This window comes from Haemaphysalis longicornis, unplaced genomic scaffold (assembly GCF_048455015.1).
Source record: "Haemaphysalis longicornis isolate Haplotype H1 unplaced genomic scaffold, Haemaphysalis longicornis Haplotype H1 scaffold_10, whole genome shotgun sequence".
NCBI classification, from domain to species: Eukaryota; Metazoa; Arthropoda; class Arachnida; order Ixodida; family Ixodidae; genus Haemaphysalis; species Haemaphysalis longicornis.
The window spans coordinates 71,456,933-71,484,044 of NW_027526204.1; the positions used below are offsets into that span (position 1 = coordinate 71,456,933).

At 47.7% G+C, this 27,112-nt stretch overlaps 2 protein-coding genes across 2 annotated transcripts; one reads left to right on the forward strand and one right to left on the reverse strand.

Annotated features, from left to right (window-relative positions):
- Positions 1 to 668: 668 nt before the first annotated feature.
- On the forward strand, positions 669 to 15,737 carry LOC144158733 (ankyrin repeat and BTB/POZ domain-containing protein 1-like). The gene is made up of 12 exons (XM_077689819.1): positions 669 to 882; positions 966 to 1,028; positions 1,111 to 1,166; positions 1,870 to 2,014; positions 3,148 to 3,307; positions 3,753 to 3,802; positions 4,155 to 4,267; positions 7,838 to 7,953; positions 9,858 to 9,950; positions 10,729 to 10,899; positions 12,916 to 13,116; positions 14,980 to 15,737. The coding sequence occupies exons 1-12, from the start codon at positions 776 to 778 to the stop codon at positions 15,184 to 15,186; spliced, it is 1,482 nt and encodes a 493-aa protein (XP_077545945.1). The 5' UTR covers positions 669 to 775; the 3' UTR covers positions 15,187 to 15,737.
- Positions 15,738 to 19,081: 3,344 nt separating this feature from the next.
- Positions 19,082 to 25,425, reverse strand: Nd-51 (NADH dehydrogenase (ubiquinone) 51 kDa subunit). Its single transcript, XM_077689820.1, has 3 exons — positions 24,979 to 25,425; positions 21,965 to 22,277; positions 19,082 to 19,869 (listed from the first exon to the last, which is right to left on the reverse strand). Exons 1-3 carry the CDS (start codon positions 25,385 to 25,387, stop codon positions 19,152 to 19,154), a joined length of 1,440 nt encoding a protein of 479 aa, XP_077545946.1. The 5' UTR covers positions 25,388 to 25,425; the 3' UTR covers positions 19,082 to 19,151.
- Between the last annotated feature and the right edge of the window lie 1,687 nt (positions 25,426 to 27,112).

Below are 27,112 nucleotides of genomic sequence, written 5' to 3' on the forward strand. Positions count from 1 at the left end.
TCCTTCAATTAAGAGGACACAGGTATTTTGTAAGGTTCTGTGCTCCAGCAACATGTACTAAAATGAATGCGGGTTTTTACTAACATAACAAAACTCAGTTGTGGACCACAACACACAGAAGCACTGTACTTGCCTCCGGCCAACCATCCTGACCTATCTTCGAAGTCCACCAATGACATGTCTTCAGCCTCATCGGTAATCACAGCTTCGTTGTTAGATAGCCATAGAGTTTCTTACTGTATTCTTACTAGGGAACGCAATGTAGATGGCACACACAACACCAGTTGTTAACACCCGCCAACTTCTCGTACGAAAGGCGCACGCTTGGACGCACGCCAGCTCGTCAAGCTCGCTTTTTTCCCATGTCTTTTCCCCATGGAGGAACCATAAGGAAGGACTTTCATCCATGCTTTTCCCGATTCAAGTAATGCAAGTAGGAAAAAATCGACCGTTACTTCCGTTATGAAATACAGGAGGTCACGTGACCTTAACAGAAAGTTATATTTTAGCTGCGGCTGCTACTATTTATTAGCACTGTTAAAAAAAACTTTTAACAAACAAATTTACTTATGTCAATTTTATGGTCGTAACCATAAAGTCACCATAAATCCGTAATTTTGATTGTATGCAGATACGAAACTGAAGATAAACACTGGCTCTTATCCGCTACCTCGTGGATGCGCCGCGTAGCTCGAGGCACTCGAGGTTTCGGTTGTGGTCGCGTCACTCGCGTGCTGTCGACGAAAAAGTGCGATCGGCTGCCGACGGCGTTAACATGAGGCTCGAAAAAGATGCCTTGATAGCCGAAAGTCACGGCGGGCTTCCAAGGAACACGCTCGAGCTGTTCCTCAGCTGCCGGAAAGGGGACCTCGCCCGTGTCAAGTACGACGGTGCCGCTTACATTTCTGCCTGTCAGCGTAATTGCAGTCGGGGGTGTCGGAACCATTTCGTTCCTTTCGTTGCAGGTATCTTGTCGAGGAACAGGAGAGCGAGCTAAACGTAAGGGACAGATGGGACGGCACACCCCTGTAAGTAGTATCACGCGTGCGTGTGTTTCCGCCTCGTCTCGTAGTTTTCTGACCGCGTACGTACGTTGTTCTTTCCTCGTAGGTATTACGCGTGCCTTTGCGGGCACAAAGATGTCGTCGAGTATCTGCTCTCTCAAGGTACGTAATTCCGAACTTCTATGACGTGGCCGTACTACGTACGTAGCGTGCCGGGTTGCAGGCCTACAAACTAAATGCACAGTTATTGTGTCCCAAGAATGGGCCACCTTAGCCATTTAACGTTCAACACGGGTCTCGCATCACCTCTGACTCTTGCAGTGACGCGCACTGTGTGGCTACAGCTCAGCGTTGACGAAATGTCGCGGTGTGCATGCGAATGTATGTTGTACAGCCCCCCAAATTTTTAATAATATAGTGGGCGCGTCGACCGCCCGGCATGTCAGCGCCATATCACGGTGTTCAGCAGCGAAATGGGCGAGAGTACGCGCATGCGGATAGGGCTATGAGCGTCGTCTGCTACGCTGTTTCCTTGAGAGTGGTACACCCCCTGCCACTGCATCTGAATGACTTTATGCCCTACGCTGCTTTGGCTAAGACCTTTGGCTAAGATAAGAAAAACAGGGGGTGTGTTGCCCTGAGAAGAACAGTGGAGCAGACGTCGCCCCCACAACAGATAGTTCTATGCGCGTGCGCGTACCTTCGCCTATTTTGCCGGTGGACACCGTGATGAGGCGCTGACATGCCGATCGGTCGTCGGTCCCGCTACATTATTAAAATTTGGGGGGGGGGGGGGGGGGGGGGGGGGGTATGCGTGTGGTCTGAGCGGCTGTTTATTCCTTCCTGCTTCCCTGTCAATTCACAGGGGCACGGTGCGTGGCCGACACGTTCGACGGGGAACGCTGCCTCTACGCCTCTTTGAACAACGAAATCCGGAATCTCCTGCGAGACTGTAAAGTGATCACATCCAATATCATGCGCCGAGATGCCTACGATGAGTTCTTGAGAAGGTGCTTTCTTTCTCTTCGTTTTTTTTTTTTTTTTTTTCATTGCCACCACAGCCAGATATACGATTGTACTGAGTAGGAACACAACAAGTCAGCGCCTTATCACTGTGTTCACCGGCGAAATAGGCGAGAGTACGCGCACGCGCATAGGAAGTCTGCTGTGTGGACCGTCGTCTGCTCCGCTGTTCTCCTCAGGGAAACACCCCCCCACCCCCCGTGTTTCTTATCTTGCAAGGTCATCCGCTGCGGTAGCTCAGTGGCTAAGGCGTTGCGCTGCTGAGCACGAGGTTGCAAGTTCGGATCCCGGCCGCGGCGGCCGCTTTTCTGATGGAGGCGAAAAGCAAAAACGCCCGTGTGTACAAGCTTTCGATGCACGTTAAAGATCCCCAGGTGGTCAAAATTAATTCGGAGCCCTCCACTACGGTGCACCTCATCGCCTGCGTTGCGTCGGCACGATAAATCCCACAATCAATCAGTTATCTTGCAAGGTCGTTTCGCTACCGCCAAAGGTAGCTAAGCAGCGTGGAGCACAAGTTTTTATTTTTATCAGATTTTTTATTTACCGCATTATATCCGGCAGCCGCCTGAGGACATTACGGCCAAAAAAACTCGTCCTGTTTCTTTCGAGTGGCATTCCTTACACTGTGTGGGACAAGTGATCCGAATGAAAAATCAAATGCGCATTTGATATGCACGTGCACTTAAAATAACCACGGTTTCTCGTGAACAAAGTCATTCATATGCTGTGGCAGGGGGTGTACCACTCTCAAGGCAGATAGCCCTGTGCACGTCCGTGTAATCTCGCCTATTTCGCTGCTGGACACCGTGATAAGGCACTGACATGCCAGTCGGTCGTCGCTCCCGCTATATTAATAATTTGGGAGACTGTACATACAGAAGAATCGAATTAGTTTTGTTTCGAGTAATTAGCGTGCTGGTTTTACTGTAATCACGTAGCGATTTGAAAGCACAACTTTCCCAATATCTTTGGCTTGGATAGAAGTGACCGATGTTCCCCTATCACACATCGCAATAAGCCAGAGGCCTGTCTCATTTTCCCAGCATGCATTTCCCAATCATGTTTCGTGTCCCAATAAAAAATCCGACGTAACAAGATCACCTTGTTTTTTTTTCAGGTGCTTTGAGGATGTCAAGCACTGCGATGTGACGTTCAGCGTGCAAGGTGGAACAGTTCCTGCTCACCGCTGCGTCCTAGCGGCCCGGTGCGAGTTCTTTCGGCGGTCACTGCAGCAAAAGTGGGCAGGTCGGCAGCTGGTTCCAGTAACGCACAATCTGGTAGGTGCGCTGCGGTACAAGTTGCCCTAGACACGACCAAGCTGACCTGGAATTGTACTGTGAACCGTCACCAAGGAAGTCTCAAAGGGTGTCGTGAAAGTTATTGCTAACGAGGCGATAATGGTTGAACGCTAGGGAAAGCCATGGAATGCCTGCATCAGTAAAGCAGTAGAGAGCACAGTTACAGTTCAGTAAACCGTCCCAGTAAGAAACAGGTGTTCACATAAAGAGTGCACATTCGTACGTCATACCCCCTCTATCGCTTTTGGGTTGGTTCGTTTGGTGTTGGACTTGTTTTGGAAAGCTTTGTGTTCCCCCATCGTTGTTTCAACAGAGGGGTAGTTGGTTGTTTTTTTTTACTTTTTGTCAACGTGACCCCTTTCAGAAAAAAGCCGTACCGAAAGCAGGGCGCATTTAATGAGCTTACAAGTCCCTTTCTATGCAGGTGGATGCTGAAATATTTCGGATTGTCGTCCGGTACCTGTACACAGGCAAGTGTTCGAACTAGCTCGTGCCACAAGTGTTTTCATTTACGAAAGCGGACAAGAGTGGCTGGAATTACTTTCTTAGCACAGCTTGCAACGAAGTCCTTTGCTAACAAAGTTCCTTGTTGAAATATTTTTACAAACAGGCTCTTCTGTGAAACTTTCACTGTGCGAGAGACACATTCTAACAATGACAGATGCAGTGTCAAATGTGAAAATGCATCTTCTAATCTGTTTCCTCCCCGCTGTAGTGGTTACAAACAAGCCTCTCGTGTGCTGTTCTGATCAAATGACCATATGCATGCTTCGACTGTTTGAAGGCCCTCTTACATACCTCACAATGCTGCGCTTTTTGCAGGTAGACTCGAGCTGCGGGGGAAGCACTTTGAGGGGTTTGCAGAGCTCGCGTCGCGATGCAGGCTGCATCCTGTCATCATAGATGCCAAGGACATGCTGGCGCACGTGCTGGGTCAGGGTGAGCTGTTTGCATTTGCCTCTAAAAATACACTGCAACCATAACGGCTTGCCTTGTCTTTGATTAAAAGCTTATTGAAGGGTGTGCAATGATAGAGAAATGGGCGTCAAGTCGTCTCGTAGATTACTATGCAATATTTTTGAGAATGTCGTCAAAACGGAGAATAAACGTTCTGTTGCTTTCAATCCAGATAGCTATGAGGTGTCTAGTATTTGTCCTGTAAACACCTTCTTGGAATTTCCAGCAGTCTGAGATGTCGTCAAGATTATCTTGCAAGACGTCTTGTAGCTCAGGCATAGCGTTGCATTAGCCGAGCTACAGGGTGGCTGTGTCACATCTTGACAGTGTCTATAAAAATCCTGATCAGGTGTTCCGTAGACGTCTTGGAGGTCTTGCCCAGATGTTGTATAGAAGTGTGGTAGCTGTCCTAATGTGCAGATCAAGATGTCTTGAACAGCTACACAAGATAAGACTTCTACAAGACGTGCTTGCGTTCACTGGGGTGGGGGGGGGGAGTAAAAAAAATAAAGGAAAATAATAGTGCACGGGCACTTCGTAGTGTTTTAAATTTACGGCAAGAGTAAGAAAGAGGGGTCTACGATTTTAAGGAGGGCGCTGACCCGTCGCTGTCAAAAGTGGACTCTAGTTTTTAAAGCGGTGTTTGCCGGCTGCACACTGAAAAATCCAAGAACTGATGCCAAGATTTCTTTCACCATAGCAGTCGCATAATTAAGGGTTATTTTTATTTTGCGGCCTCCACTTCGGCCGTGAAGATTTTCCTTCTTGCCCAACCGCAATGCACGGTATGTTCTCTCTGCATGCAGCTTTAAGCGCCAACATTGCGGAGGGGACTGCCACTCAGGGGGGGGTTGTGATTTAGGAAACGACGATGCTTATTTCTGCAACCCATAACGAGCATGGCACAGCCTCGTAGGATGAGGGAAATAGGACAGTAAAAAAGAGAGGGGGGAGAGACAGCATAGTGGAGGGCTCGGAAAATTTCAACCACCTGCGGTTCATTAACGTGCACCTAAAGCTAGGTACACGGGCTTCTAGCATTTCGCCTCCGTCGAAATGCGGTCGCCGTAGCCTGGGTACGAATCCGCGACCTTTGGGTCAGCAGTCGAGGCGGTATTTGTACAGGTAGAAACTCAGGCAGGATTTTTATGCAATATTAGACCGGTTGATCAGTGAAGTGCACAGAAGGTTTGTAAAGGGAAGCTTTGACGCGCTGGTCAGACTCGAAGAGATATAAACGGTTCAGCATCAGGAAGTCTCCCATTATGTGCCAATTTGAAACAGCAGTTAGGTATTTATGCTTCAGATTTTGACCGCGACCAGCTTCATGCGCCGCTTCTGATGCTGCCATCGATTGTGGAAGACCTTTAACCGTGCAATGTGCATTCTTTAGCCAGACGAATTAGCTTATGTTTTGATCCATAAGTGACCTTGTGGATCAAGTGGTCATTCTTATCATCCTAATTCTGACGCTGCAGCGTCTGCAGCCAGATCAGATAGATTTCCTAGTGGTCTTCGGCACCTGAAGACATTCCTACGATGCACAACATTTGTCTAAGCTAACCCACCTTCTTCTTTGTGTTCATTGGGAGAGAATTGGTGCACTTGATTTGGACCAAGTCGTGAAGGAGTTCTAGGAAGGAGAATTCGTTTTTGTCTAGGAAAGCTTACAGGAAACTAACTTTTGGGAAGGTTTGTAATCCTGAGAAGCCAAACGACGAGAATTCTGGATAAGCCAAGCGAGTTCAAACAAGCACACGATACTGCTGTGTGTGCTTGTTTTGTTAGCGTACCATTCTAAGCGACAAATAAACGAACTCGCAACCTAAGCCGCGTTGTTGCAATTCCTGACAGAACAGGAAACAAAGTTTGTTCGCTTGTCTGCCATACGTGGGATTTAGAGCACTGGCTTTATTACCCACCTTTAAGAGAGAGAATGCAATATGCGGCATGGCGATGTGTGGTGAAGCGGCTGGGGAAGTCGGTGGATCCAGGAGTCGTATGCTTTTCTTGATAAAGAACAGGATGGCACCTCAACCTATCCCTCGCGATTGCCCGTTACTTGGAACAGTCTGTACATCCTTAAAAAGACAAAAACAACGTGGCTACGTTAAAATCCTGGGTGAAGTGACAAGTCTGGATAAAGCAGTGTAACTTACCTGTCTGGGGGAGGGGTTCACATTGTGCGATTGAAGACAGTCTGCAACCACATTTTTTGCACATGCATGCACATGCACGTGCGAGCCTGGGTTTTTTCCCCCCCACTCGCAAAAGAGTTGGTACTCCACTGCCCAAAGATCAACCACCCCCTTGGACACCTTCACAACTCTGCGACGCTCCCTCCGCGAAACGTCCTGCGGCTGCAAACACCACCGATGCCTCAATTTCGAAGAACAGACACACAACCTGTCCAACTTTTTTTACTTGATATCTCTGCAGTTCTGGCTGGCGGCGCAGCCACATTTTTGTAGTTTTTCGCACCTGACCTGGAAGTTTGCCTGCGCCATATTTTTCACGTGATATCTCTCTGTACTTTGGGTGGGCGTTCTTTCGGAACTTTACAGTACGCCTTTTAGCGCCGGCCCATAATGCTTCATTGTAGCGAGAAATTTGTAAGTTTTTCAATATTTCTCGCATCTTTTCTGTTCAAAAACTGGAACGGAGTTGAGTGAGCTACAAAGGTCCAGTTCTTACAAATTGAACAAAGCTGTATTAACACGAAAGTGTTTTATGCCCGGCTACACAAAGATTTTGGTGAAGTGATATCCGTCACGGAAGTGACGTTTCCAGAAAAAGTGCCATTGACGCGGCAACGCCCGGTTTCGATCCCACGACTCTCTGGCCGCAACGGGAGGTACGTGGTGCTCTTCTCACTGCGCTGTGAACTGAGACATGAGCAATGCTACGAACGCGCCTTATGTCCTTCACTATGGCTCATTCAGGTGGTGCTGCCGTCTAGGAGAGGCGAAGCGAAGTAGTGCATCATGACGCTAATGAACGCCGACAGTTGGCACCTCGATGCCGGCACCTTCGTGTACGGGGACGCGCATGAATTGAGGCACCCTCCCCTGTTTTTTTTGTTTCTTGCGTGTCGGTGTCACTTCGTCTGGTGGGGTCAGGCTCGCGAACCCTTCGCACAAGAAGGTACTAATTCCTTTAACATTCAGCTGTTCCTGCGAAGGCCCCTTTCACTTTCGGGTTTTGCCGATTCCCATGAAAGAGGGATCAACCACATTTTTTGTCTTCGTGGCCCCACCCGCCGCGGTGGCTCAGTAGCTAAGGCGTTGCGCTGCTGAGCATGAGGTCGCGGGTTCGATTCCCGGCCGCGGCAGCCGCTTTTCTGATGGAGGCGAAAAGCAAAAACGCCCGTGTGTACGAGATTTCGGCGCACGTTAAAGATCCCCAGGTGGTCGAAATTAATCCGGAGCCCTCCACTACGGCGCGCCTCATTGCCTGTGTTGCGTCGGCGCGTTAAAACCTACAATCAATCAATCAATCAGTCTTCGTGGCCCCTTCATAAAATATCAACTTGCAACAATGGCTTGAATGCAGGACGCCGGAAAAGCATTGTTGAAATGGAGAACGCGACAGTGCTGCTCGAGCCAGCTCAGTACCGGGAGCAACTTCAGAAGGACTTGGCCACCTTACCCATTGAGCTTGCACCAGGGGTGAGTGACCCTTCCACGAGCTTGATTATGAAGGCCCTGAGGTCAGCAAAGAGGGCAGTCCTTGCTTTCAGCGTTCCTGGAAATGTCTATGAAAGCAGTAATAAGCTACATATAGTTTCAGGAGCCTCACATAGTAATTGTGTAAATGTATGTGAATATTTTTATTCTTCATAAAAGTTGCGGTGGCATAGTTGGCTGCCATTGAGCCACATTGTGCAATATGAATTGACGCTTGGATGGACAAAGAGAATTTATTAGGTACACCATTTGTTTGGAGGAACGGCCTATACACACTGTCTGGATCGGCCCAGGATGGAATTCCGAGTTGTGTCCGTCGCAGATGTGGCCATTTTGCTTCCATTTCACTTGTTACAGTAAAACCTCGTTACAAGAGACACTCAAGGGAGCCAAAAAATGTGTCTCTTGTAACCAAGGTCTCTTGTATGCAATGTTGCTAACATGGCGAACATAGGAAAACAAACCAAATCGCTTTCATTCAAATGTCTCTTATAACCAAGTGTCTCTTGTAACAGTGTCTCTTGTAACGAGGTTTTACTGTACACGGTTTTACTTGTGAGGCCTCTGACCAATGATGTGCACAGAAATACCGTATTTTCGCGTGTATAGCCCGCACCAAAAATGCAAAAAAATTCGATGGCAAAGTAGGGGTGCGGATAATACGTGGGGTTTTGCCTTTAGTGCAGCTTCACAGAAATGCGCATTGTGCCAGAGTGTGAAGACAGGCTAGTTGGTTCATACTGAAGGCAAAAAACAGCACAAAGAAACGGCATGGAAGACGAGAAATAGACATTCACAGGCGCTGCACTGGGCCGTGAAGCTGCACTGGGCGTTGTGTCGTGAAGATAACTTTTTGTACAATAGTGAGGACTGTAAGGACAGCGAAACCAGTGAGGCTGAAGTGATAACTCTAGCGAGAGCAGTGACACTGAGTGAATTGTGACCTTCGCCTTGCAGTGAGTGTATTCTACTCGCTAAATATAGGCTTTTTCTGTGTACATAGTATGGGATGTGTTGCTTAGTGCAGCCTTTCCTGTATCAAATGTGGAGGAATAAGCGAGGACTTTTTTTTCTTTTCCGGCGGGCTGAAAGTGGGGTGCGGATAACATGCAGGGGCAGGTTATACGTGCAAAAATACGGTAGATGCCCCGCTTCGCTTGTGCTGCATCAGAATCCCACATCATCTGCTTCCAGCCAATCACGGCTCGCTTAAAATGGATGCTTTGGAACAGACATAAAACGGAAAAAACTAAGAATTCCTCCCCTGGTTACACGTATGTGCTCCCTCTCACTGTAAAGCAAAACTGAAATCAGCTGCTCAGTCTCCTGTACGTTACTAACATAGGCTACTTGCAGTAAAACCTCATTGTAACAAAGTTGAAGGGGCAGTTGTAATTACTTTGTTATAGCCAATGTACATTTCTGCCGACAATTTACATGGAAGAAAAGATGTACTCACCACACAAATGCACAGCAGCCCGCCCACGAAAACAATGAAAACAAGTGGAAAAAAGCATCAAAGAATTGCTACCTTATTCATGCCAAATGGCTCATCCGTGATCATTCGACAGCACGTGAGCCAGCGGCTCACTTCGCGGAGAAAAAGTCGTTTTGTGCCACGTCTTCTTCAGGCAAATGATGGCTTTTTCAGCTGCAGCCGCAATTTTGAATCCGTACTACTGTTAAGCAACTTACTGTTGGTACTATTAACCCAACACTTGAAAATGCAGTTAAATGAAGCCTTGAATTATTCATGTTTTTTGATGTATCGGAGAAAAAGGTCTTTGAAACTTGTCAGTGGGCCCAACCAAGCCATGTCATTAGTTTTGCCGTGTTGGTGCATTTTAAAGTTCACCCATGTGTTGTGTCTGCCCGTCTCTGACCAGGCAACCCTTCACGATGTGCCGTCCCTGTCGGAAAATGGAAATCACCCAGACATCTGCTTTAGCGTGGGTGGCAGGCACTTCCTATGCCACAAGGTGACTGGTTCATTCTACTTGTCGCATCACCTGACTGTTCGATTGCCCTCGCTGCATTCGAGGGCTCACACAAATGGAATTGTTCCTGAATTTTTACCAATAGACAGCTGTCATAAGTGAAGGAGTCTTTCAATGGCACATAAGGCTACATAAAGCATAGACGAAGCATGCATTGCACGAATTTCAGGTCTTGCTTTTCACAAATTGCTTTACCCGCCGCGGTGGCTTAGTGGCTAAGGCGTTGCGCTGCTGAGCACGAGGTCGCGGGTTCGATTCCCGGCCGCGGCGGCCGCTTTTCTGATGGAGGCGAAAAGCAAAAACGCCCGTGTGTACGAGATTTCGGCGCACGATAAAGATCCCCAGGTGGTCAAAATTAATCCGGAGCCCTCCACTACGGCGCGCCTCATCGCCTGCGTTGCGTCGGCGCGTTAAACCCTACAATCAATCAATCAACAAATTGCTTTCCTTGGCTAGAATACAGAAGATAAGTGTAATGATAGGGTTGCCTAAGCGATCAATTTCAGCGTAATGTTTCTCAAGATACCCACATTACATGGAGAGCTACATAACCTTTTACACTAGCTGTATAGTGAGTGGAAGCGATTGCCGACACAAACTGATAGACTCGCAATATTTTGGTCAGAACCTAACGCAAGGCACTGAGCTGCAAAATGTAGTCTGCACTCGATACCACTTCAAAACAGGTGCCCACTGCTACTAAACGTCCATTTTGCAACTTCCGTGAACAAAGTGGTGTCGCATGCGCTTGTCGTCTCAGCTGTTCCTGTGCAACCGGAGTGAGTACTTCCGTGCCCTGGTGGAAGACCACTTTACAGAAGCCAGCAGGGCAGGAGCTGACCTTCAGTTACCGGTCATCGAACTGCACCGGGTGACGGCCGAAGTCTTTGGCTGCGTGCTGCGCCATGTCTACAGCAACCTGGATGACAGGGTGGGTGCAGTATTCCATGATTTTATAGGTTGAGCCCTTTCGTAAGTCTGCTGTAGGTCATGCGTCACGCAGGCAGTCTCGCAGAAACCGGTTCCCAGATCCACCAATAGAAGTCGCAGTGGTCTTGCAGGGGCGGGTTCCTCTCCCTCCCGCTAGTGGTGGGAGAAGGAGCCTCTTTCTGCTGACGTTTAGCTGCTTTTTTTTTTAGGTGTGGAGTACCTTAGGACTGCAGAATATCCATCCGTGTCCGTGCGCATAGCATTTACAATCGCACAAAAATCACACAGGCACCGGCAGGATTCGAGCCTGTGTCTGGCAGACCAGACAGAGTTAGTGTCAGTCGTCTCGCCCATTGGGCTACGACCGTGAGTTAGTACCCGAGAGTCAAACGGCTTACTCCCTCGCCTGTAACAGTGCCGAGTACCTTAGTACCTCCCAATGTCCACTCGTGTCCATCCGTACACACACCACCATCGAGCAAAAATCAAGCGAAATTCGATTTGAGCCGTGAGTTGCACTTCCATTGAGGGAATAATCAAGGTGCAACTCGCAGCTCAAATCAAATGACGGTCGGGGCGCAACTTGGATGTCATTTCGAGTCCCCGTACTCTGTACCCTCGCCATCATCCATGGAGTGGAGATGTTGACTTCTTTTTTGTTTTTTGTTTGTTTTTGTGTGAACTGCAAAATTTGTACAGTGATGGCGCTGCTGTTCTCGGGCGAGCGCCCATTGGCATTTGAGCCCACACTAGAGAACCACAGCTCGGCTGTTTCGGCAGATTTCACGCTGGGTGGAACTGGGCTTAATTTTTCTTATGCCCGCCAACTTTGGGGAGTTTCTGAGGTTCAAAAGTTTACAGAGGCTTTATTGGCTCATTTCTTCAGTTTGTCAAAATGAAAAGATGGTGCGGGGGGGAGGTATTTAGTAATGTGCATGCTAACAGTCGCGTCACTGTTGTACATAAAAAGCAAAGTGCTGCGGAAAGTTTGAAAAAAAAAAAGCATAAAGTTTGGTTGGAGAAACAAGCCATGGTCCATAAAGGGACCCTGCAACACGTACCATCTACTACAAGGAATGTATTTTGGGGTAAAGTCTATTGTCCCAGCAATCTCCTCCGTCAAGAATTATGAAAATCTGTTCACTATCACCAAAACTACGCGCAATGAGAAATCACGCGATGAGAAATCGCGCATAATCATTCCCTCTCAACTCGACTGCGGACAACGCAACGAAAGCTGCGCGCTCTCTCCTGGAGAGGGGGGCGGCTCGCAGCATTTTCTTCCGCGGCCTCCAATATATCACAGTCTGGGGAGTTTTCTCCTCTTCTCTGCAACGTGGAGGCGTCTATTTCCGGTCTGGTGCCACAAAAAAGCAGGCATGGGTGCCTGCTCGCAAGCACGCGCACCGGCTGGTAGGGCGTTTTTGAAGCAATAAACATTTGTTGTCGAGCAGTCTGGTTGAAAGGGAAGTATTGAGCTCATCACTCAAACTCCGCACCCACTCAAAGCACAAAAGAAATGGCAAAACTGTGCCTACAGGTTCAGGCATAGAAGAGGTTCACACACAGCGCTGACGACAGCGGATCTTCACAGAAAATGCGAGAAATTAGCCGCGAAGTTCACCAGTGACAGCCGATTGGACAGCCATGGCCTCAATGATGTCGTTTAGGCCATACCAAGGGGACATAATAAGGAAGACTGAAGAGAGCGCAGTTGGTTTTTAAGCGTCTTTCACAGCGATTTGCGTGCTCACCGCTTCACGTGCACGTGTAATATTTGGCTCGGGTATTTCTGGTAGTGTAAGCTAAGCGTTGTGCCGGTTTACTTGCACTGCTCAAAGAGTGTCGCAGGGTCCCTTTAGCACTGAGTAGAGGGAAAGGACAACAGAATGGAGAATAGCAATGAAAGACAATGGAGAGATGACAATTTGCTGTACGCACGATGCCATCTCTACGTAAGAGAACCAGAGTTTGCAAGAACACAGAGGCAGGCATTGTTGTTTCTGTCCCGCTGCAGTTGAGTGCCGCGAACGCCTGGGACGTTCTGTGCGTCGCCGACGTCTACCTCCTGCCAGACCTCAAGCGGCAGTGTGGGGTGGTGATAGGTCGGACGCTCGACGTGGAGAGCGTATGCGGCACGCTACGGGCATCTCGGATGTTCCGCCTGCCGAGATTGGAGAACCAGTGCGTCGAGTTCATGGCCAAGCACTTGGCTGAGGTGAGGAACAAGGGTTGGTCTTGTTCCCGTGCTAGCGATGGTTACACAGGGCGCAAGTTCAACCTTGGCTTCGGGTGCCTCACCAGAAATACATGGGTGGTGTGATAAATTTGGTGAACTCGTAATAGTTGCCACTCCTTTGTGTTTTATATGATGTCGCAGCTGGCAAGCATGAGTGTCGGAACTAACTCAGCCCAGACATCGGATGGATGTGATTAGATCTCTCATGTTGCACAGATGCTCGAAGTTTGAGTGCGCACTGCTGCAATGAAAGAGAGAACACCGCATTTTGTTACCTGGCTGTCACATTGGCAAAAGTGTGTGACTTTGGCTTTGAGCTGATCCATCGTCCTTTTTGTTTTTGAGAACTGGCCCAATACTACTTCTGGTGCTTCCCAAACGCGGAAGTTTGGGCCAGCAGGAGAAGACATTTTTGTCAAATGAAGACGTAGTCGCCGCTTCCGATAATTGATGTGCCGCCGCCCTTCAGGAAACCTGTGTGTCCTCTGGGATGGAAAAAAACAAAAAACAAATGCAGCTTGCAAGTGAAAGTGTAGCCTCTGCGTATAGCCCTCCACAAATGCTGTTTTTAATTTTTAAAATCAATTTGTAGTTTTTTCAGCGGAAAGTTTTCAACTTGCTCTTCTACGTACCTTTTAACAATCCTCATACGATGCCACCACAGAAGCACAGGGCCACGACTTGACCCGTTTCAACGAAGTCGGCTTCATGTATAGTGAACTCAAAACGCAGCAGATGGAGGGAGCAAAGCTTTGAGTTGCATTTTAAATTTTCCGTTGTTTAAATGTCGTCGCAAAATGTCAAAAGTTTGTAATGATCTTTTTTACTACTTGTCTCATTACCCAAAACCGCTTTTTATTCACCGTAACTTTTATTAATAAACATGTCTACGGAATCAGAATTCACAAAATTGAAATTCTACTGTTGAATCATTACTTTTAAATAGCGTGAATTGCAAAAAGCTTTGCAACACAATAGCTTTATGTACAATGTAGCATCAGCCATCAGTTTTGTTTTGAGTGGCCTTACAAGTGGGCTACAGGCATGAATCGCTACTGGGCGATGGCTACGTGAGCAAACAGACACGTCCACTGAGAACATAAAGTGCTTTTTTGCATTCTGCTACTGAAGGCACACGTCCAGTTCCTTGAACCCTTTCAAATGCCAATGATAAGTAAAATGAATGAATGAATACATTTATTATAGAAAGGATGGCACTCTGGCCTGTTGGAGAAATATGGGAAAGGGTTTACGAAGGCCCGCAGTTCAAGCAAAAAATCAGCCAGGTAGCGGTTATAGTTCACTACACACAGTTTCTTTAATTTGTGGTTGCAAGTCCTTAATTTTTTTATTTTTAGCAATTATTGCTCTTCACCATTGAGCTGCCAAAATTGCATTCTGCACTGTTTACAAGACCTCAACCTTTCCTTTTAAACATAGCATAGTCGATCCCAGATATAGTATCAAACCCAGATATATCAAATTATTGCAATATCGAACAGTCCAAACATCCCCTTGGAAATCCTATGCAAAAGAAAATATTTTATATATCAAATTGATATATTGAACTATTCTGTGATCCCCTTGGAGTTCGATATATCCGGGATTGACTGCATATCCTATTCAGGCCAGTCTAGGGATTAGTCAGAGCTGCTGTGTCGACATCCTGACATCCCCTACTGTATTTCATAATGTGTCACAAACCACCTTCCTGAAATTTAAGCCTTGTTACTGTCGTAGTAGTAAAAACAGTTAAGTTACATTTATATTGTAATCTTTTTTTTTAGAATTTTTCCCCAGATTTCAGTGTATTTTAACGCACGCTTTTTTTGCAACCCCCAGGTCATAAAGCTCCCAGAGTTTCACGAGATTGTCAGAGAGGATGCAGAAGAGGTGAAGCTCCGCCAAGAGACGGACTCGATCACCGTTGTCGACGACATTCGCTTCTACATCAGCTCCAACGCCCGGAGCACAGCGGAAATTGTGAACGCCAACGAGAAACTGAAGCTCATTGACGACCTTCTAACAACACTCGGATTAGACGCTTAGTGCCGCGCGAGATATTTGCATGGGCTTATCACGGTTCACTGTGGTAGATTTGTAAACCTTGGAATCCATCATCAGAGCAAGGAGGACGACAGCTGCATTTAGGGGATACTTACATACGCACACTAACACTTGGGATGAGCACATTATCACATTGTTGTCACATTGCTTTGTTGTACTAGTTCCCGTGTACAAAGATGACGCGACAACATAGCCCGAAAAAATTGCTGTGGCTGTGACGAGATTTTGCAGCTGTGCATTCTACAGATGAACAATTCTACAAATGAACATGAACGTGTGGGCAGGTTTCTATATGTGCAGTTTTATACATGTGAGCATCTTTTTTTCTGTTGCACACAGGGCATAGATTAATGGAGTTTACGCAACACAGTACTTCGCGTGTGTTTGAAACTCTACAGTGATGAAAAAATGTGCTCAAGAAAAAAACACATTTCCGGTGACGCAATATTTCCAAGGGACTGGCCTCTTTCGGTGACCTGTACAGAACTTTATTTTTATCATTAGTTGTTAATAAAGGATCCTTTTGAAATGTTTGACGGTGTTTCTCCTGGTTACCAAGTTAAAAAAAACAAAACAAGGCCAGCGGCAGAAAATTTTCTTAAACTATGTGCTAGCTCTGACAAATCCACAGCCAGGATATTACAGCCATGCCTTTAATATTTCAGCACTTAACGTCAGACCACTCCACAATCAGCCATGTTTATTGTTTTCTCAATACTTCACTGCCAATTAAATGTTACCTGTGCAATGGCTAAGGCATGGTGCTGCTCTGCCCAAGGACACCTGTTCGATCCAGGACAATGCAGCTGTTTTTCTGATGGAGGCGAAAAGAAAAAATGCCCGTGTTCCAAGATTCTGGCACACTTTAAAGATTCCCGAGTCGTCAAAATTAATCCTGAGCCCTTCACTACAGTGACACTGACAGCCCCAGGTGAAGCTTCAGCACATTAAAATCCCATATATATCTAACCAAATGGTAACTGTTACCCAAATGGAATTTAAATGTATTGATCCAGTTCTACTTGATTAGTGTCACTGTGATCGTTAACATGTGGTGAAATGCTAGAACACACTAAGCAGCTCTTGTGAGTCCATTACCTTGAGTGCAAATACAAAATGCACCTTGAATTAAGCGTGCACTGTTCTGTTTAACGCAGCTGTTCAGTCAACAATGCATGAGGTAACAATTTTCCACATTTAAATTCAAGCACCTCACCTACATCTGGCTCAACGTCCAAGAGTTAAAAAAAATTGCACCCTGAGACAGTAAAACCTCAATATAATGAATCTCAATATTACGAAACTCGATATAATGAAGTTACAAGTTACAACGAAATTATAAAGTAACCTAAATCTTAATGCCCACTGAAAACAATGCATACTTAATCTCCGTATGACGAAGCATGTGTTGGTGCAATTTCATTACACCAAAGTCTCTAGGTTTGCAAGAAAAGTGACTTAAAAGGACAATTTTGCCTCGACTATGATGGCCAAAGGGGAAAGGGTTGCCAGCACAAGCTACTAGGGTAATAGATGCGGCATTTGCTCTGCTGCAGGCAGGCGATAGGCAGCAAGAGTGGCCCGCCACCCTTCCCTGTTCTTTTATTGCTTCGCCACCAACAAAGGAGGCAGAACACGCACGCACTCTCTCCCAATCCTCACCCCTTTGCTGTGGCTTAAACTGGTCTCCCTCTTTCCCGTGCCTACTATAGATGGTATTTGTTGAAAAGTTTAGCTGTCAATTTCTTCGCTTCGCAACACTGGAAACAGCCACAGGCATGGCCGATGCGCCACGGACAAGGCACGGCTTGGGCCACTGCGCCCGCACGCCGGACAAAAAAAAAACACCGGCGTGCGTCGTCTGCTCCGTTTCAACCCGATTCTCAATGGTGGCATCAAGAGAGATGTTATTAATTTATTAATCGCACTCACATTGGACTCGAGGCAATACTTTACATTCGGTAAGGTAGAGTTTGTAATGTGCAACACAGTCGTGCGCTTAGCACTAGAGTTCCTGTATAGGGGAGCTATATACAGGAACTCTACCTAGCACGGACAAGTACCGCCACCCCGCGGAGCCCGATGTAACGAGTGACGGCGCACTCACATGGTTGCCTGCATGCGCACCTCGGCAGTGAATACAAGCAATATGTAGGTTCATGTGTTAGCATGCACACTTGCCCGCCTGTCATTGGCTTGCATCTGCCAAACATTCTGAAAATTCAAATTTTGGGGGTTTAGTGGGCCGAAGCTACACCTGGGCTGTCAGGTGCATCGTAGTGGAGGGCTCCGGATTGATTTTGAACTCCGGGGGATCTTTGACATGCGCCGAAATATCGACACACAGGCGTTTTCACTTTCCAGCTCCATCTGAGAAGCGGCCACCGTGGCAAGTTGAGCACCATTCTCGTTGCCTGCATGGCTGCCGCTTCCGGGGTGGCTGTTTCTGCACTGCTTGCACCCTGCTGGGAACACTGACTCTCCTCTTTGCTCTTGTTTATGCCGTGTGTCGCCGCCACTCAGACAAAATGTGGTGCCATCACCACCTATCCCGCTGTTGACGTGAAGCCAACAAACGTTGAGCTACAATTTTTTCTACCAAACTGCACTTCAGCTGCACTTCAATTGCTGATTGACAAGCTACAGCTCGATTCCACCGAAAACACAGCATCAAGGAAAACGGGTCACAATCATTCGCTATGTCTTTTGCATCCTGGAAGACTACATTCAAGGAAGTCAAACAGAACTGTATCCGGAAAGCTGTATCCGGAGAACAACGTGGCTGCAAGCGCGAGTTCCCCTGAAGAACATGATAGCGCAGAGGCCAACCAATGGGCTCTGTTTGATGCCCAAGAACTCAGATGTGGCGAGGAAGACAGTCAGGCCACCTTGAAGAAACATTCAGGTGCCTGAAAAGTGATGGGGTCGTTTTCAGCAGTACCACTTTGGAGGACTTCCTCTACGCTGGGGGGACATGGCTCTTAATACTATGTCTTTTAATTTTGAAGTAAACTCCGTGAAACTTATCAGTCTTGCTGCTTTTCCCCCACTGATTTCAAATATGGCATTATTTTTTTAGTTGGCCAATTAGTTACTGAGATAATCAGAGGTAATTAACCAATTTTAGAGGAACAGTAGACAAAACTGTGTTGGTCATAAAACCGTAATCTTTACATTTTCCAACACTATGAACCCTGGAGAGTGCAATATGAGAATGAGTTTTTTTGATGCATCGCTTGGAACTAATTTTACATCTCATTAAACTACAGTGTTTGAAATGGGCACTCAAAATGGTTCCTTGCCAGTGGTGCCACCAAGGTTTTAATGAGCTGTAAAATTAGCTCCAAGCGAGGCATAAAAAAACTGATCAATTTTGAAGTCCTAGCTCAACAGCTGTGTGTGAAGGTTCCAGCTGGAGTTTATTTCTCTTCACAATTCCACCATCAAATATTCTGAATGAATTGGGTGCACTTTTAGAGAAGGCAAATACAAAAAGTTGTATTTTATTTAGTGATAGCAAAAACATCTGGACTTAAAGCATCCTCAGGCAAGGAAGAACCCTCCTAAGTTACGACACCCACAGGCCAGTACAAAATGCAGGAGATCCACTGACTGTACACCCAAGGTCATCAAGGTCTTCAACCTTTGAGCCCAGCCTTCAAAATGTGCCAGTAACTCTAGAACACTGACATATATTCCAACTGATTTAAAATTTTGATTTTTTTGAAGGCTCCATGCTTTACTGCATCTGACGTTACCGTTTTCAACAAGGCAACTTCTTAAAACGAGTCTCACCCACTAAAACTATTCTCACAGTAAATGACTCGCAATGCAGGCTTCGATCCACCAAGGTTTAACAAAAACAAACTGAACAGTCTTTCCAGATCAATTAACCTTAATTTATTTCAACTACTACAGGCGGCCGCTGCCCACCACACAATCAGCCGCTAAGTCGAAGCGGCCCGCGACTTCCCCTTGAACTGCTGGATGCGTTCCTCGATGACTGGCCGGAAGTGCCGGATAAGTCCCTGGACAGGCCAGGCAGCTCCGTCGCCCAACGCGCAGATGGTGTGTCCCTCGATCTGCTTCGAGAGCTCGTAGATCATGTCGATCTCCTCCACTTTGGCGTCGCCGCTGACAAAGCGCGGCATCATCTTGTTCAGCCAGGTGACCCCCTCGCGGCACGGAGTGCACTGGCCGCAGCTCTCGTGCTTGTAGAACTCGATGAGGCGCGCAATCGCCCTGATGATGTCCGTCTGCTTGTTCATCACGATCACGGCGGCCGTGCCCAGGCCGGTTTGAGCCGCGACGAGCGCGTCGAAGTCCATGAGCACGTCATCGCAGACGTTCTTGGGGATAACGGGCGTCGAGGAGCCGCCGGGGATGACGCCGAGGAGGTTGTCCCAGCCGCCGATGACGCCGCCGGCATGCCGCTCGATCAGCTCCTTAAGTGGGATGGACATCTCCTCCTCGACGGTGCACGGGGAGTTGACGTGTCCCGAGATGTTGAACAGCTTGGTGCCACTGTTGCGGGTGCGGCCGAACGAGGCGAACCACTCGCCACCCCGGCGGCAGATGGTCGGCGAGACGGCCACCGTCTCCACGTTGGTCACCGTGGTCGGGCAGCCGAAGACGCCCACGTCAGCTGGAAACGGGGGCTTAAGCCTGCGACAAACGAGACACGACAAACGAGTCACTCTGAATGGTTGCTGTGCTGCTGAGCACGACGATGCGGGTTTGATTCCCGGCCGCAAAGGACGGTTTTCTGGTGGAAGTGAGAAGCAAAAACGTCCGTGTGTACGAGATTTCGGCGAGATTTCGATCCCCAGGTGGTCAAAATTAATCCGGAGCCCTCCACTACGGCACGCCTCATCGCCTGCGTTGCGTCGGCGCGTTAAACCCTACAATCAATCAATCAATCAATCAATCTGAATGATTGTGACAGGCCACAAAGACTACAATGAGCGTTGTGAGATGTGTGCCCGCAAGATGCCATGCTTTTTGGACATTAGAGGCCGAGTAAAAAAGCCCCTCTATTTTACCTTTTACTGGAAATTGCAATGCAAGGTGATGTATGCTAGGATACTAATAAACTTTTTCAGGGCTACTTTATGGTATGCAAGTTAGGACCGAGGCTTGGGTTGTGGCTTGTATATGGTTGCAAAAAGAGGGGAACAGTGCAAATTTGACAATACACAAGATCATCCTTCTCTTCATTTCATGTATCGTAAAATTTGCAAGGTTCCCCTCCTTCCACATGGTATGCGGCTGTACATGAAGTGTTCATGTACATTAACACATTAGGTTGAACGTTCTGTACAGGACAAAGTAAGGCAAAACACGATTCAACTGTAAGGCTGAGAACGACGCAGCAAGACTCTGTGCATTCAGTGCAATGTACAACCACATAGCCTTCTTCGTTTTATGTTTCGTTAATGTAAAACTGTGAAAATGTACCGTTTACCATTTGCCTGTCACCTTTTTTCCACATGCGCAACAGGATTAAATATTTTACTCCTCAAGTAACTTTTCCAGCCATTATTTCTTCCAATAAAGGGCCATTCCTTCGAGTCCAGTTAAAAGGACAACACCAAAGGGTGACCCACTTTCAGTCCTAAATGAAAATCTTACTTTTGAAAGCTGTTTCAAACTTAGTTCAACTGAAAACAATGCTATTTGTTTAGAAATGAATTCCCCTGTCTTATTTCCCTTCCTTTTTTTTTTTTTTTTGATGCCAAAGAGCCGACCACGTCGTAAGAAGGACCCACCTAGAAGTGATTCAATGTTCGTGGATAGTCTGCACTAATATTTCCCATTTCTTCTTTCACAGGTGTTTTGACAGTGAACTCACAGCAACTCACTGAGACTTCTCTTTTTTTAAAGTGATTCAAACAATGGACGTGCAGGCACCCAGGAGAATAAGTGCAACATACCTGCGCAATTCCCAGCATGGCAGCCAAATGGCCAAACTGGTTGCGTCAACAAATTTGATTTTTCTTAACTGTAAAATAAAGCCTGTACTTGTGCCCTCCGGCGGCGAGTTGTTGAGCATAAAATGGTACACCTCTGGTGATGCACTGCATAATAAAAAGGGCCCATATCTCCGCAAGGGGGACTCGAGTAAATGCGTCGCATAGGGGTGGGTGTATTGCGTTAACGTTTAGTGTTTGGGGAGTTGGTGGTAGTGAATGCGTTGTATCAGCAGTTTCTTGACGTAGTTTGAATGAGTCAAGGATATAAGGCGCGTTCGTAGCCTCCCATTTGTGCCGGCTTTGTGGCGCAGTGGGTAGAGCACCATGTACCTTGCGTTCCACCCACAGGGTCGTGGGATCGAAACCAGGCGCCGGTAAGTATTATGTTTTTATATAGTGTAGGGGGAGGGGTGCGGACCTGTTGTTGAGAGCGAGGAGGGTAGCGTGATGCGGGAGAGGAGGAGTGGGGGAGAGGGCACACCTGGAACGGCTGTTGCGGACGCCGAGGCACGCCGACAACGCCGGGTGACATCGTGAGTTAAAGAAATGCTCTGCATTTAAAAAATCGCATTCTCCGGTGGCGCAACGTTTTATAATTTACAGCCCTTAACATTTGCTACGCTCCAAGTTGGTAGGCCACGTAGCTCAAAGAAAACTTTCTACATGGCGAATTCGCGTAAAACCGTAAACACCTCTCACCAGTTCAGCTACACCAGGGCTACACCAGGTTGAACTGGGGGTGCAAAACGGGTACACCCAGTCCTTAGAGAACAATTCCGTCCACCCACCTTGGTTTGCCCTGCTTGCCCTCGATGGACTCAATGAGCGCCGTCTCCTCGCCGCAGATGTAGGCGCCAGCGCCCCGGTGCACGTACACGTCAAAGTCATAGCCGGAGCCGCAGGCATTCTTGCCGAGCAAGCCGGCCTGGTACGCCTCGCGGATGGCGATCTGCAGGTTGGACGCCTCGTTGTAGAACTCGCCGCGGATGTAGATGTAGGCGGCGCACGCCCCCATCGCTCGGCCGGCCACGAGGCAGCCCTCGACCAGCGTGTGCGGGTCGTGGCGCATGATCTCCCGATCTTTGCACGTGCCCGGCTCACCTGCAGGGGAAGCAGTGTAAGGTCATTTTATGTGCAGAGCACTTTAGGCGCTCGCCTTGTCATCCTAGCTCGCTCGCTCGACCCAAGTATATAGAGCACCAAGGCAGCGTCCCGGGGTAACGCTGTTGTTCGTGGCGTACCCCAAAGGCTTAGAAAGCCAAGCGGTTTATATAGTCATAAGTGTACGAAAACTCGTGAAACGGTGGCGCTTGTCATACATCTCCCCCTTGTTTAGCGCAAAGAAAACTATAGGTACATTTGAGGGAAAATATACGTAATTAACCGGCAGCACCCGCATTCCTGTAGTTAAGGACGCCCGTTGGGTTGGTTTTTGCGATAGTAAACGCAAAATGTGGCAGTGCAACGCCGGCACGTGCGGGGAGAAAAGCACGAAGAGAGCAGAACTCCCGCTAGCACAGTTTCAGGCAGGGGGCACAGGAGCACTGCGAAGGCGGGAAGTTTGAATAGCATTTGCTGGTAACAGTGAGCGGAGAACGACGCTACAGCCCGTTATGGCGAATCACTGCTCTGCACTTCCGACAGCTTTCACATTAAGTGGAATGGCTTTAATTTTGTTAGTTGATTCCGCTCTTAGAGGAAGGAGACCGAATACGAGAACAGGTTCACCGTATCTTCCAGTGTACAAGACGTACTCCTGTATATGCCAGCTTCTAATAAAAGCTCGGATTATGGGGTTTACTGCGCCGACGCTTCACCTGGGCTTTGAGGCGCGCTGTAGTGGAGGGCTACGGATTAATTATACACATGGAGATCTTTAACGTGAGCTAAAATCTCAACACACGGGCACTTTCGCTTTTCGCCTCTGTGATGCAGCCACCACAGCCAGGAGCAAACCCGTGTCTCTGGGCTCAGCAACGCAGCACCTTAGCCATGAGCCACCGCGGTGGGTAGCTTCCAACAAGTAAGTAATTTACCCACTTAGGACAGTGAGGCTTGATTCTATAGGCAGCTGAGACAATCACAAAATGCTTCACGCGTGTGAGAGCACTTTACGCAGGGGGAAATGATGAGAAAAAAAAAGAAGGCAACACGCCCACCAAAAAGCTCTTGCGTAGGCACAGGTGCAGCACTTTAGTTTTACTCGAAGCCTTCATCTTCCAATGCACCATCAAAAGTTTGCTCATTTTCCTCAGAAAGGTTGTGGGAGTATTTCGCCGCTTGAAAAACAACGATGAAAACCGCAATATGCTCAATGTATAGGGCGCAATAGCAAGATTTTGAAAAAAAAAAGGCCACGTCTTATACACTAGAATATACAGCAATTCACATGCACACACAAACACACAGAGATGTCCTCAACTGGCGCCTTATAAAAGAAAGTGCAGGAAGAGATGACACCTTTGACCATTATGAATGCACGGAAGGAACTGTGACGCTCAGAGCAGTGACCTCAAGGTCACGGAAAGGCGACAGCTGGGATAATTTGGGGAGAGGAGACCTGTTCGATGTGCGTGAATAAGTGAAAAGAATTGCACTAATACGCCCGTTAATTTTTCGAATGGAGCCAAACATACACCATGTTCTATGATAAATAAAATTTTTTTATTTGAGGACTAACAGTACGGCAACTCATTCGGCTTCATTTCAAAACATTAAATGTTATTAGGGTGAAATCTGTGGTTATGTGCAAGAAGATTGGAGACCCAACTACGAAAGAGGTGCCAGTCAGTTATACATCCGTGCCATAGACCAACAGCAGCTTCATAAGGACGTATATCACCGGGGGACCCAGTTGCACATAACAAAGGTACAAACTCTTGCATGTGATCCTCGAATCATAGTCAACATGTACGCCATTACGAGAGCCTAGATCAATTAGCTGTGGATGAAAATAACTATATTACCCCAGTGCCCTCCATTGCAGTGCACCAAGTGGATCTCACAATCCAAGTATTTAATTGCTTTAATGAATTCAATGCACCCCACCCCAACATTCTTCTAACTTTGTGTGACCATGACTTTCCGGCTACCCGACCTCAAAACCTGTATTTCACCACCACGGTACTTTTGGAAGCTACCTGACCTTGATATTGCTCTCCCACAGCACATACGGAAGCTACCGACAGAGTTTCCATTTCTCAGTAGCTCATCGCCATTTTTTGAAATAATCCGGGATTACCTTATCAGTGATACGGAGCGGTGTTTATCTGCTCATAAGCGCTCACGCTGACATGCCACGCGCAGTTACGTTGCAGAAAATAAAGTCCCCGAAATCCCGCGTCCCTTGAAGAGCCCGGACTTGTCTCAGCATGTTCGGCCAGCTCCGCGTATAAATAGAGCAACTTGGCGCACTGCGCAGTTTCCCACGTCGAGACGGATCGATATGTACAAAGTTGACAGCGAACGCAACTTTTTCTTTTTTTTTTGAAAGTGCGTCATTGAATAAATTCACAAACTGCGGCTGCAGGTCAGTGGTTAGAAATTTTCAATCAAACGTTTATACCAGGCACCTCATTTTGCAACGACGACAGCTTCAAAAGTCAGAACAGGGGTACTGCCGCATGCCTCGCCGAGTCGGACAGCCCACCACCGTTTCAGTCGTAGCAAAACGCTTGCGATGTTCTTTTTTTGCATGTGCATACCGTAGGCAGTGTCGTCGAACGCGCGTGGTGATATAACGGGTACTGTCAGCTAAACTTCGTGAAGATTAGGACACAAGCCAAGGCTACCGACTACTCACCTTCATCGGCGTTGACCACCAGGTATTTGGGCCTGCCGTCCGAAGGCTTGTTCATGAAACTCCACTTGAGACCCGACGGGAAGCCAGCGCCTCCCCTGCCTCGGAGTCCGCTCTTCTTAATTTCGTCGATAATCCAATCGGCGCCCTTGAGAACAATCTCCTTGGTCTTGTACCAGTCGCCGCGACTCATAGCGCCCTTCAAACGCCAGTCGTGGCGCCCGTAGAGGTTCTGGAAGATGCGGTCTTCATCCTTCAGCGGGCCGAATTTGGTTTTCGTTTGCGGCGGTGGAGTTGCCGGTGGTGCACCCGCTGCGGCGGCGTTGTACCGGCAGGAAGTGGTCAGGGGCCCCCGGCCCCCGACCCGAATCAGGGTCCGAACTCGCACGGATACGGGCCAGCTGGTCGCCATCTTCACTTCTGTGCGAGCGCTATCGGTCCCGTGAAAATAGCTGGCCTGCCTGTCTCTCCTGCTTATGTAGACGTCTAACAAACTGCAGCAGTTTCGGTTTCGTTTTATTGTTTCCCGGCGTGAGAAGGTGCTAGCAGCGAGCAAGAGGCAAAAACAAACAAGAAATTGTGAAAAGTTTATCTTATTATGTGTGCCGCGATATTGAATGTATTACGCAGTATATACATATACCGGTGATGGGAAACGAGGGGCGCTCGTTGAATGAACATAGAAATAAATTTGACTAGCAGTCAAGAACGCCAAGGAATGGCGAAGGGGACTGAATTCATCCGGTCGTTTTAACAGCAGAGTTTGTTTAAGCTTTTAGTCCCGCCGTACAGCGTTACCAGAAAAAATACCAAGAAAACAGACCGAGCGCACGTAAGCATGCGCCCCGTTAGGAGCGCCCGACGTCGTTCGTTCGTGGAGTGATCTCTCCACAGTTCGCGTCTCGTACCGGTTGCAGCGGGTTCTAACGCAATTGCTGACGCGGTCCACTTTGGGAGAGATGTGAAAGCTTGCGCACAAAATGGTCCGGGCCTGCCATTCATGGAGAACTTTCAGCAGCAAGTTCGGAAGTCCATTTGAGGTGCAACAGCCGGGTATTCGCGACGAAGGGAGAGGGGCCGCCAGCGATGCTGTCCTTGCACTATTCGTGCAAACTGCACCATTTTTGTGTGCGTGTTGGAGTGCGTTTAATTTTTGAAAGGAAACAAAAAAATGGAATAACATGTTTCCCGGATGGGACCCGAACCCACGGCCTCCAGAATACCGGTCCGGGGCCATTTCAACAGGGCTCCGGGGAGGTTCACCCTAGCTCTTGCTAGTTCGCACTGAAATTTGCACAGATCGCATTTGATGGACTAAATAACACTTATCTGGTTGCTTTTTTTTTTTCTTTTTTGCCTGTACAGCTGCCTACAGATTTACTTGTGTAAAGCAAAGAAAAAATGCTTCTAATCCGGGGTTCGACAGCGAAGCTGCGATCACCTGCAGCGATTTCCCAATGCGCAACACCAAATGATAGACTGAAGTCAAGGAAACGCAGCTTACAGCAAATATGAACCAATTGTCTAACAGTTGGGAGATTTTCGAGCGCTGTCAGTCCACGTAGTTACGTTTTTTAGTGATTTTTTTCTTGTTTTTTTTCCTCTCATCCAGAGCAGCATGCTTAGCTGTCGCAATTAATAAACTAACGTTACTACGGGAGCATATATCCTCCTTTATCTCCCTGCTTCGAGCGCAAAAACTGCAGGATCTTGGCGACGCGGTTTCTTCAGCTCTAATACCTTTACCTTGATACACGCTGAACAGGGGCCGTGAAGAGAACAGCCTTGTGTAATTTGTAGGAAGCTCTATCTCCACCACGACAGATGTTCTCAATAAATATTGAGAAACCATTTAAATTTCGCGCCACTCGACGTCATCAGTGACGCAATAGAGGGAACACCAGGAACATAGCTATGAGTGTGTCAACTTCACGTTAGCATATAGTACGATCAAACGAAAGTGGAAGCCCCGCTACAATCGCACAGTCATGGTTCTTGACAGTGGCTTCGGTCGGTCGCCGGCCGCCAAATGCAGAAACAAGATCTCGTAACGTCATACAGACCTCGCCAGAAAGTGACTGGGCAGTGGTGCAGTTGCCACTGCTTCATCTGTTTCCGTTAATATCAGTGGCGTAGC